The sequence below is a fragment of the Nanorana parkeri genome, unplaced genomic scaffold (assembly GCF_000935625.1).
Source record: "Nanorana parkeri isolate BGI_ZX_2015 unplaced genomic scaffold, ASM93562v1 scaffold1372, whole genome shotgun sequence".
Lineage (NCBI taxonomy): Eukaryota > Metazoa > Chordata > Amphibia > Anura > Dicroglossidae > Nanorana > Nanorana parkeri.
The window spans coordinates 105,257-117,374 of NW_017307640.1; the positions used below are offsets into that span (position 1 = coordinate 105,257).

The window sequence follows — 12,118 nt, forward strand, 5'->3', positions numbered from 1 at the left end:
CATCCTATGGGCACCTTCAATAAGTAAGTTTACAAACTTCTAGATGGATCTGGATATTAGGAGCGGGATAGAACTTATGGAAATTCAATATAGAAATACAGATTTAGTTTTAGATATTGACCATAGATACCATTTAAAGCTACTTTCACTCTTCCACCATTTGGTCTGGCGCTCCTCCTTGAGTTTTTTTACGTTTTGCGCAAGCAAAACTTGACAAAAAGTAAAAAAAAAAAAAAGGTTTTGCTTGGAGCTGCGCTTTAAATGTACAAACGCTTGATGTTCTATTCTCATTTCAGGCGAAAGAGATTCCTGGAGTGAAGATCTTCCGCTCAAGCTCGCCCATTTATTTTGCGAATGCGGAGCTGTTCGCCAAAGCCCTGAAGATGAAGGTGAGGGGTGTCGCTGTTTCTCGGTGTTGACAACCAGTTGTAAAGTCGAAGGTTTGGAGATATCAGTCCAGTAATCAAAATGGCGTCCGTCATTAAAAGACTGAAACAAAAAAGTCAAAATCACAAACGTGTCTTTCAGATGGGGGTCAATGTGGACAAACTGATTGAGAAGAAGAAGAAAGCCCTCAAGAAGAGGAAGAAAGGCCTGCACAAAGTCATGAACCTGGCCAAAATGATCCTCGCCAAGACCCAAAAGGTGAACGGTGGTGAGGAACAAATTATGACAGATGTGTGTGTGTGTGATATATATATATATATATAGTGGGGAATAGATCAAATGGGGATCACCTTCCCTGGGAAAAGAAAGTCCACACAGCAAAGTTCTTTGAAATCGGACTTTGTCAGTTATATGTAAAAGGTTGCAAGGTGAAAACAAAACAGAAAATAAATCCTTGTTATCCAGGAACTAACTAAACAAACAGCGTTCCTAGAAGGATCCATTCACAAATAGCATTTGCATTTCCTGCACGGAAGACCACGCGGGACGAAAATGCTAACATTTTAATCTGCACTGATTCCGATCGTTTGCAGGTCACATAGCCGCATAGTTGCAGGGCAAAGCCGCAAACAAGCGGATTCTGCCGTATTATCGCGCTTGCACTATTTTGGGGTCCATGCGGTTTCGTACCGCGTGGTCCCCGCAATAGTCTGAACAATGCACATTAAAATGCATTGTTTTTTCTGTTTGCTCTGTGTGTATTCGGACAGTCGCTCCAGTGTGAACAGGGACAGATTTCCCACAAGGCCAACCAAGGCCCGGCCTTGGGGCAGCAGGGAGTAGAGGGGCAGCAGGGGTGTGGAATTCCTATCTCCCGATGCAATTTCCAGGTGTAGGTAGGTAGTTTTCTACATTTAGCCGTGCTTTGGGCAAGCAGAGCTAAATGTACAGCGGGGAAGCCGCCACTTGTTTTGTACATGTGATCCCGGCGATGTCGACGAGATCACTTGTATGCAACCTGCAGGTCTGCTATTCTCCATGGGGGGGGGTTTGGTGGGTAGGGGGGCGCATTGGGGAACCTGGCCTTGGGGCAGCAGAGAGAGTTAATCCGGCCCTGTGTGTGAATGAAGCCTAACAGGTGGTGAGCTACTCCCGGCCACCTTACAAAACAAAAGCTTTTCCAGCAACCTATTACTCACAACGTGTCCAACCTGTAGCACTCTCTCAGAAGGCTGTTCGAGTCCCAGGCCAGAGCGTCCTCAAGCTCCAGCCTTCCAGTTTTGTCTCACCTGGATGATCAATTATCAAGCCACCAATCAATCAAGGTGAGAGACAAAACCCGAACTGGATTACACAGACCCAAAGTGTACCAGAAAACCAGGTCTGGATTCAAGCACAGAGAAATCGAGGGGAAATATATCACCCCCCTATGATTTCCCCTTTTCTTATTTCACAGTATATATAATATATAAATCACAGCCAAAGATGTCTAACAGTATAAAAATATCCTACATGGATAGATGAAGGGTACTCCAGAGTGTAGCAGAACCACTGGAGATGTTTCTGCTGGAAAAGGTTTAGAGGAGAAGTTTGATCCTCTCATATTTCGCCTTCCTTCGTTCCTCATTTCCCCTCCTCGTCAACATGCTAATCTCATCTACAAAATGACTATGTTAAAGTGGACCTGTCAGTTACTTTTTAGGTCTGCATTAATAATTACCTGAAAATATACAGGGACAGTAAAATCTTTCAGAAAAACTCAAAAGTAGTCTTTGCGCTCCAGTCGAGTGACTCTGCCTAGGCTGAGAGGATGTCATCAGTCTGCTGCAGGCAGGTAGAAGCATTTCCTCAGTCTCCCCTCATCCAGTGATCAGTCTGCTGCAGGCAGAAGGATTTCCTCAGTCTCCCCTCCCCCAGTGATCAGTCTGCTGCAGGCAGGAGGAGCAGGATTTCCTCAGTCTCCTCTACCCCAGTGATCAGTCTGCTGCAGGCAGGAGGAGCAGGATTTCCTCAGTCTCCTCTACCCCAGTGATCAGTCTGCTGCAGGCAGGAGGAGCAGGATTTCCTCAGTCTCCCCTCCCCCAGTGATCAGTCTGCTGCAGGCAGGAGGAGCAGGATTTCCTCAGTCTCCTCTACCCCAGTGATCAGTCTGCTGCAGGCAGGAGGAGCAGGATTTCCTCAGTCTCCTCTACCCCAGTGATCAGTCTGCTGCAGGCAGGAGGACCAGGATTTCCTCAGTCTCCTCTCCCCCAGTGATCAGTCTGCTGCAGTGCGGCAGGCCAGGAGAAGCATTGCCTCCTCTACCCCAGTGATCGGTCTGCGTCAGGCAGGAGGAGCAGGATTTCCTCAGTCTCCCCTCCCCCAGTGATCAGTCTGCTGCAGGCAGGAGGAGCAGGATTTCCTCAGTCTCCTCTACCCCAGTGATCAGTCTGCTGCAGGCAGGAGGAGAAGGATTTCCTCAGTCTCCCCTCCCCCAGTGATCAGACTGCAACATTGTAACTTTGCAGCAAGTCACAAGATGGGATTTGCAGGTGTCATCTCCTGGATTTTTATTTGGCAAAAGACTTAATTATCTACATTTGGATGTTTCAAGAGATTCTTTTATTATTTTATTAAACAATATAAAACTACCAGACGTGTAATTGCTTCTTGTCATTTTTTCCTATGCAGGGAAGCGGTTTGGAATTTCTGACCAACAGCGAAGGAGTGATAGGAAACCTGAAATCCATTAGCGAGTCCGTCCTACAAACTACGCCCACCCTCCGCTCTCTTGGCCTGGAGAGACTCGACTTCAGCTCCTTAATCCTGGACTTCTCAGCCGTCTGCTTCACAGACACGGTTGGGATGAAAATGTTAAAAATTGTGAGTATCTATAATCACTCCAGTGGGGGAGGAAACTGAAATGAAACACCTTCTTCTTGTAAAATGGGGAAGAGTAAGTCAGCCTATTACTGCCTGTGCCCCCTTTCCCTAGTGACTACAGGAGACAAGGTGACATTTTGCCAGTGGGGTCTTACTTTACTTACTTTTTTTTAGATGTCTTGAGGCTGGTCATGTTACACGCTGGGAATTCTTCCTCTCCCCTCCTGTCTCCTGCCCAGGACAGTCCTCTACTAATGCAGAGAGCTGCACCGGTGTGATTATGTCAGATCCACTTTCTGTTTTAATATAATATGATTTAATGGTGCCATGGTGGGCCATCAGTCTTCTGGGTTGAGGGACACTGGTCATTATTCAACCCGGAAGACTGAGGACATCTTGTGGCAAAGAAAGAAGTACTTGGCCAAATTTGGCTTTAAAAGGAGAAGTATGAGGTGAGTGCTTTGCACTCAGCCTCATAGTTCTAGCCGACCTGTGACAATGAGACTGTCACAGGTCGGCTCAGTAGATCGGGAATTGAGCGAACACATACCGGCGTTCGCTCACCTCTCGATCCTGTAACAGCTCTCCCCCCTCCCCGCTCCGCCAGCGCTGGCGGGTACAGCTGGCTCTGCCTCTAGATAGGCAGAGCCAGGTGTCACTCACACAGCTGGGCGGATCCAGACATAATTGTCGGGATCCGCTTCAGCTGCTGCATCTCAGTATACCGCGAGCAGTAGCTCGTGGTATACTGAGCTTAGGGTGACGGGAGGACGCTAGTTTGTGTCCTCCCGTTACCCTAAGGAGAACTATGGGGAAAAGCCTCAACCCCATAGTTCTCCTTTAACTTTTCCCAAGATTATGGAAAACAATATGAATGAATAGCACCATGGTGACATCCTTTAGTGGGGTCATGACTCCTATTCCGTCATTGCATGTCCTCAGTCTTCCAGGTTGAATGACACTGACCGTCATTCAACCTGGAAGACTGAAGACATCTTGTGACTGGAAAAACAAAGTAGTAGAAGGAAATTTTTCAGATTGAAGGTTAGTATTGCAGCTGGAGCTGCTTCTTCTATGTTTTTTACCCTGCCTGGGGGGTCCATTCATCTTTCTTTTTAATTGGACGAATTGACTTTTTCCAAGTCTATCCAAATCTAAGAAAAAGGGTTTTGGTTGGAGTTGGGCCTCTGAAAATCTAGAACATGTAGAAAAATCTTGGCAGGGAGAATCAATGTAAATTACTAAGCAAATCAGAGGGATTAATTCACTATTAACATCTTCCTGTAAAGGACCAGTGCCCCGTGGGAGGGAGGAAAAGGTGGGTCCGCCTAAGAGGACCATCCTGCACGGTCCCTAGTTACCATCTCCCCTGGCAGTAGTGTTGGTAATACTGTAGTGTAAGTTCTGTAGTACTCTAGAGCAGCATTTCTCAACCTTTTTTTTTTTTTAGTCATGGCACCTTTTTAAAAGTATGCAAAATCTTCATGCATGAAAAAAAACATAAAGGCACCCTGGTTGAAAAGGCTGCTCTAGAGATATTAGATTGTAAACCACTCCAGGGCATGGACTGATATGAATTTGAATGCGATTTGTTGTCTCTGTATAAATTCCAGAAACAATGCTCCAATTACATTTTTCATTCGCCTTTATTTTATTATTATTATTTTAGGTCTTTGAAGAATTTCGGGAGATTGAAATTGATGTGTATATTGTAAACTGTCCGGGTAAGTGGTTTACATTTCTTTAGTTTTACGGTGTATTATTAAACCTTCTTAGGGTTACATTTCCCATCAGAAAAAACATTCAGAAAACATTGGATTTTTTTCTAACATGTTAAAATGTGCATTATAGGTCTGGAAATGACTGAAAACCCCAAAACATTTAGTTATTTTCTGAAAGCAGAAAATGTGTAAAATATAATTAGGGTAGGTGCAATTGTTTTTCAAACCTAAAAAAAAAAATACACTAAAACCAATTACTAGCTTAATGTTATTTACACTTTAAAAAAAAAAAAAGAATTTAAAATACCCTGATGTCTCCCCTTCACTGCTTCCAAACAAATCAAGTACTAATAGTACTTGATTTGTTTACATTCCTGGCCACTGGTGGCCAAATTGTGCCCGCCCTGGACCCGGAAAAGCTCAGAACAGAGCACTTCCAATTACACTTCAAAAAAGGATCACTGGGGAAGAAGAGGCTTGCAGCCGACTGATGACACCATGTCAGCCTAGGCAATGTCAATGGGCTGGATTAAGCCTGGTTTTATAATAATAGATGGATGAAGAATGAATGATCCACCTTGATCTGTTTTTAAAGGAATTGTCCACAAAAATGGACATAAAAGACTAAAACCCTTCCAGACTTAAAACTAATGTTTATTGCTAGGAGTAAGGGCATCCCTAGCTTATTTGTCACCCGTGGTGGCAAGGGCAGGGGTCGGGAAATAGCCTCTTGTATATCACGGCCATGCTTTGTATCAAGGAAAGAACATGAATTTACTTATACATTGCAGGGACACTTACCTGAATGGCCATTGGTAGCTATGGTAGGTATGGTAATGTCACTGGTTGCCAGGAGCTTGGTGGGATGCCAGCAGAGCATCCCAGGTTGCTAGGAGCTGGTCAGAGAGATGTGCATCTCCCCATCCAGCTCTTAGCAACCTGGGATGCTCTGGCTGGAAATGGGGTGGTATGCCACTCCGCCTGCCTTTCCCCCACGATGCCGCCTCATTATAGGGACAGCCCTGGCTGGGAGTTTGTAATGTATCTTCTCATCCTGTCCCCTCTCCTCTTTTGGTATTGATTCCATTAGTACTCTAGTATACTGAACCCTTCTGGAGTGATCATCTCAGCGTTCCATAGGGGACAGGCCAATTGGGTTGGTGTATGTATGTGATGGCTAATCATCATATTCTTCCATTTGCAGCGGCTGTGTTACAACAACTGGAAAACAGCAATTTCTTTAATGAAAACATCACCCAGTCTTCCATCTTTGCCTCAATCCATGATGCCGTTTCCTATATCTCAAGTAGACAGAACATCGAGTCCATTTCACTCTCAAGTAGACAGAACATCGAGTCCATTTCACTCTCAAGTAGACAGAACAGCGAGTCCAGTTCCGTCCAGGAAATAACAGCAATTTAACTAAAACCATCCTTTGAAGAAGACATCAGAAGGCACAATTCTACCATAGAGACTATGGACACAATAAAGAGCCCATTTCATCTCTAATTCTCATATACACATAAACCCAATCGCTAACATCTCATTAATATTTGACATGTTAAAAGTAATTTCCAATATGTTCAAATCAGATTTTATTCAAATTAAACCCTGGTGATCCTGCCATGAAGGTCCTTGTGCAGGTACTTCCTGTAGTAGGGTGACAACGGGCTGTCAGTGTCCCCCAGTTGTTTATCCTGTATTGTCAGCCTGCCACACAGGCAATGGGGACTACAAGTGGCCATTTTACACTGGCATGACCTACTGTTGTCACCATCAGCAAACCAGCCCTGAGAAATGCCATGAAGCCATCGCTGGAGTGCATGAAGACAGGAAGTAGCTGGAAAAAGGCTGCTGGAGATTGTCAGCACTGAGATGCAACAAGGATAAACAAAGTCGCAAATAAGCTTTTTATTTTCAATGTTGTAATAAAATTGCAATGTTATATGGTACACGGGACTAATTATCACTCAGTCATCTATTTTTATATTGTCAATACTTACTATATCCTTCTTTGAGCCTTGAACATACTTCTGCGGAGACCAGTCCACCGGGATTGTCTGCTGGCTCCTGTAGACATGAGATCGATCAATTGGGAAGTGCATTGATTTTTAAAAATTAAAAAGAGAACTAAAGCCAAATATTTTTTGTCCTATTTCGGGTCAAAGGAGCATATTTACTAACGTCCTCCTGTGACCCAAAGTCAGCATCTAGAGGGCTACCGCTGGCTACAGCGCAGAGCCGTGCTGCAGCCAGGAAGGATCTCGATAATATCGTCAGATCCCGATAAAATCCACCCTGCTGTCTGATTGACAGCTGGCTCTGCCTCTCTAGAGCCAGGGGCAGCTGTGCCTGCCCCCCTCCAATGAACATTGAAGGAATAGAGATAAGCGGTTCTTCGGCCGTGGGTGGTACAAACGGATGCAGAGAGCAGTGAGCAACGACTCTTTCTGCCCCGGCTCTCGATCTTTCCTGCCCGGCTCTCCATCTATAGAGCCAACATGTGACAGCCTTTTCTTGGTCAGTGATACCCAATGCGGGATAACACTACCGTTGGCTCCAAAATGTGGTCTACAGTAATAGAACTAACAGGCCTCCCCCTGTAGGAAACTTCTATGATGGATCCACAGCACACCAACACACCTTAAATCTAGGGTCGGTTGCTATGGGTTACCACAAATCAGTAATCTTCTTGTTGTCTGGGCATAATTTCACTCACTTTGCCCATCAGCACTCACCGCCCTCTATGGGGATCGATGAAAGCGATGTCCAGACTGTATATATAATGCTGAGAACTTTATTGTAGAACTTTAGGGAGAGAGAGGTTGAGGGCTAGGATCATGCAGATAGATGTAGACTCCTTTAAATGGCAGAGTGTGATCGCTGTCTCCATTCACAGCAGGACGAACACCTGGCATAGCCGTACTTGAGGTAGAAATCACCAGTCATGTTCATCCTTGTCATCAGTAGTAAGCACTGGGCCTACAGACTCAGGTTCCAGTGTAAGCACACGGCTGGTCCCCAGGCTTCCGGCCTAGCCATCTCAGACAATCCAAAGCAGCCCCCCCCCCACTGGCATGGTCCAGGGGGAGGAAGAGGGAGCTCACATGGTCCACCCTGAGTATTTATCTCCTCCCCCAGCATGCACCACTGGCCATAAGCCCCATAGCGATTGGCTGGAGAGTTATATCTACTTATAGCAATCTCTCATTGGTTGCTTTGCTCTGTGACCAGGGTACACTCAGCAGCAGACAGATGCAAAAGATGACAGATTGATTAGGGGAAACCAAATGAGCGCAGACTACAAATCAGCATCAGACTGCATACAATCTGCAAATAGTACATTTAATAGCACTCCTGGCTATAGGGTGCTACAAAATAAAAAGGAACATTAGACAAGATAAGATAAACCGATAGCATGGAACTGGCATTATCCACCGTGCCCAATAATAGGCTTGCACCCCAACATAATTAGAACTTCTTTTAGGGCCAGTTCACACCATATGCAGTAGTGATGCAGTCCGTTTATTTCCACTGTGCAGTTAAAATACATCCCAATGCTTTCCTATGGGCTTTCTTGTGCTTAATTCACACCATTGCAGTCGATTCAACTGCATTTAGAAAAAGTACTGCTTGTCCTACTTTAACTGCATCAAAAATGCATCAAACGCGGTGCAAACGTAACACATAAAAAAAAAAGAATGGCTAAAGTCAAAACTAGCACCATGCCGGCCAACAAAGAAGGCATGACTGAGCTACCAAACAAACATAGGAAATGCTCTGACAGGAAAAGGAAGCGGCCTACATGCCTAATTAGCATTTTTTAGTGCAGTTAACAAAACGCATCAAGCGCATTGCAAACGCATGGCAGTGCAACGGCGTAGCGCACGCAGTTGCGATGCAGTTTCTGGTGTGAACTAACCCTTAGACTTGCCGCTACCATAAACATAAACATCGGACGATCGTCCCTTTTCCTCGAAGTAATGTGTATTTTCAGCTATTCCGGGCTTACTTTGCTCCCGCCCGATAGTTATATAAACGTTTCCCTGTTGACTCAATATGCAGCATTGGAAATCAAAGTGTGATTGTGTTTTCGGCCTCATATTTTGGCAAAAGCAAAACGAGCGACACAAAACCAACCCAAACAGCCCCCTCTGTCCCGAGACCGGTGCACAATGTCTATTTTATAAACAAAACCGCATTTTGTGGCCGTATCCGTCTCACCTTCGTGTTTATTCTAATAATATAATAACCAGAGCTATGTAATGTTAAATAACAGCAGCAGAGTTCAATGACCTGATAATGGAGCTCTATGGTGCAGGCAGCCAGAGGACTTCCATCCACAATGGAAAGAAATGGCTCTTCAAACACTTCTCAAATAAAGACAAATAGGAAAGTAAAAAAGAAAAATCTCCATTCCTTTATACATAGTATCGGGTGATCCATTCTGGCATAATCTTCTCGGATGACATTAATTACATAGAATGTCAGGCAGGGGGATGGTAGTTCAGGCAAAAGCACCCAATTAGCATGCTGCTGTTTTCAGAATAGATCATGTGACCGAGGCTTGGGCTCTTTACCGTATCCTACAGCAGCAGATTCTGCAAAAAAGGGAATTTATGCTTATTATTAACACCATCATGATTCTAAAGAGCAACAATGGGATATAATTCTAAAAGGTTCCTTAGGTGTAAAAAGAAACAAAACAGGCTGCAGCTGGATCTGTTCCCTGCAGTACCTCTTCTTTGCCACAAGATGTCCTCAGTTTTTTTGGGGTGAATGACACCCAGCAGCACTCAGCCCTGAATACTGAGGACTCTACTGGGTGTCATGGCCTTGTTCCCTGAGGGGGTGTCACCATGACGGTCTTCATTCACATTGTAATGGGGCAGAAGGAGTTGTTGCTCACTGCTCTCGGCCTCCCTTTGCTCCACCCACGGCCGATAGAAGATCCAAAGAAGAAGAAATGCAATAAGACAAAAAAGTAAAAACTAATACCAGTGCCGGCCACCTGCCACTGCTGCTCTCTCTGCTTGTGCAGGGTGACTGGCCTTGTCTCCGCCCCCTCCTGTAATAAAGACCGGTCACTGCTGCTCTCTCTCCTTGTGCAGGGTGACTAGTCTTGTCTCCGCCCCCCTCCTGTAGTTTTCTGCAGGTAGCCTGTAGTGGGCAGGGCTTTCTGGGCCCATCCCATATCTCTTCTGTCTGCATGGGCTATGTGCAGTAGACATGTGCATTCAGATTTGGATTGTAGCGGGAAACAGTTTTGGGAAACGAGCAATGGACTCCGGACACAGACTTCAGGAAAACAAATCTTTTTTATTCTGCGCAGAAGACTCAGCCGACTATCGTCTGAAATCCTGAGTGGCCCTTTAAGGCCTGGTTCACACCTGGGCGTTTTACAACGCTGATTGACGCGCTGTAAAACGCCCAGCAAGTGAAATCCCATACTTTGCCATGGGCATGGTTCCCACCTGGGCGTATTTCAGCGCGTAGGAACGCGCTGCAAAACGCCCAAAGAAGTACAGGAGCATCCTTGCCGTGCGTTTCCATTGGTGTTCCCGAGTGTGGATCGGGGTTAACAAAGCGGTAAACCCCAATCCACACTCGGGAATACAGTGTACAGGTCTTACCTTGCCCACTGTGTCCTCCGGCGGCTGCCGACTTCCGTCCCTTGCGTCGCAGGGGGGCGGAGCCTGCATGAAGTTTGAAAGTGAAACATTTTTTTTTTAAAATAGAGAAAATAAGGAAAAAAAAATGGAAAAAAAAGGCATACCGCCAGTGAAACGCGCGTTTCACTGAACGGAAAAACGCGCTAAAAAACGAGCAAAAAAAACGAGCACAATAAATATGCCCAGGTGTGAACCCAGCCTAAGGGCGGTCACAACAGATATATAATAACAATTGCATCATATTACACATTTCCAATACGTCTCTTTCCTTATTCAGCTCTAAGCCAATCAGCAAGCAGCATTTGCAATTCTACTACATACTGTTTACACCTGTTATCGATCTTGGCTCATCTTGACACAAACTGTTAAGCTGCCCATACACCTTACAATTATCTGCAGATTTTCTGTGGTCAGATGGAAAAAGTGCAACAGGTGGAGATTACTCCATCCACACAGTTTAGTGTAGATGGAGGAATCTGTTGCCCCTTCTGACCACAGAAAATCTGCAGATAATTGTAAGGTGTATGGTCAGCTTTACACTCTGTGACAGGAAAGGAGGTGGTCTTAGGCTGGGCACACACCTTACAACCATCGCAAGACTTTTGTCTTGCGATGGTTGTAAGGTACTTGAAAAAACTTACGATCTGCCTATGTTGCATAGGCAGATCGTACTTGCGATGATCGCAAGCCACGCCCCCTGAGGGGCGCACACGGCCCGTACGGCTGTTATCGTACGGACATGCCACAAACCCGCCGAACATCGTACGATGCTTGGCGGGTTTTCGAACATGTCCGTAAGTCGTCGGGCCTAGCCCGTACGGCTGTTATCGTACGGACATGCCACAAACCCGCCGAACATCGTACGATGCTTGGCGGGTTTTCGAACATGTCCGTAAGTCGTGCGACCTTACAGTAGTAGAGGTCGCACGGCTTCCACACACCTTACGATAATCGTAGAATCGCGGGATTTCCCGCGATTATCGTACGATTATCGTAAGGTGTGTGGGGACCCTTAGACATAAGCTGCTGCTGTGCATTTGTGGTAAAAAGTTACACTTTGAAGGGAGGGAGGGGGCCCTAGACGCTGCTGTTATGCTCTGTGGTAAAAGAGCAGAAAGGAGGGGGTCCGGGGACAAAGTTATATGCAGGTACAGAGGATTTAAACACAGAGAACCATTCTGTCAAGCGTAGCCATTTTGTCTGCTGCCACAGTACGAACCTGCAAATCAACGAAAATCAGTTGATTCGGCGGTTCGTCCGAATCTGAAATAATGAATGTATTATATGCCCGAATATACGAAAACTATATCCGGGCATACATGGAGATATACTCCAAAATGGCGGCGCACATGCCCACAACGTGCCGGCCGCTGATATGGCTGCCGCTTGTTCTGCGGTTTCAATGTGCGGCTTCGGATTCCGAGGCTCGTCGCCTCCGAATCGGAAACATAAAAATGTGTTTCCTTTGACGAAACG

At 45.6% G+C, this 12,118-nt stretch overlaps 1 protein-coding gene across 1 annotated transcript in view; it reads left to right on the plus strand.

Moving 5' to 3' along the window:
* LOC108797960 (cadherin EGF LAG seven-pass G-type receptor 3-like) overlaps window positions 1-6,464 on the plus strand; it is a 111,430-nt gene extending 104,966 nt beyond the window's left edge. Inside the window, exons 48-53 of the mRNA XM_018569648.1 lie at window positions 297-389; window positions 529-645; window positions 3,058-3,249; window positions 4,919-4,973; window positions 6,175-6,287; window positions 6,354-6,464. Of these exons, the coding sequence (XP_018425150.1) occupies window positions 297-389; window positions 529-645; window positions 3,058-3,249; window positions 4,919-4,973; window positions 6,175-6,287; window positions 6,354-6,392 (609 nt within the window). The 3' untranslated portion in view covers window positions 6,393-6,464. The remainder of the gene's footprint in view (window positions 1-296; window positions 390-528; window positions 646-3,057; window positions 3,250-4,918; window positions 4,974-6,174; window positions 6,288-6,353) is intronic.
* Window positions 6,465-12,118: the final 5,654 nt, after the last annotated feature.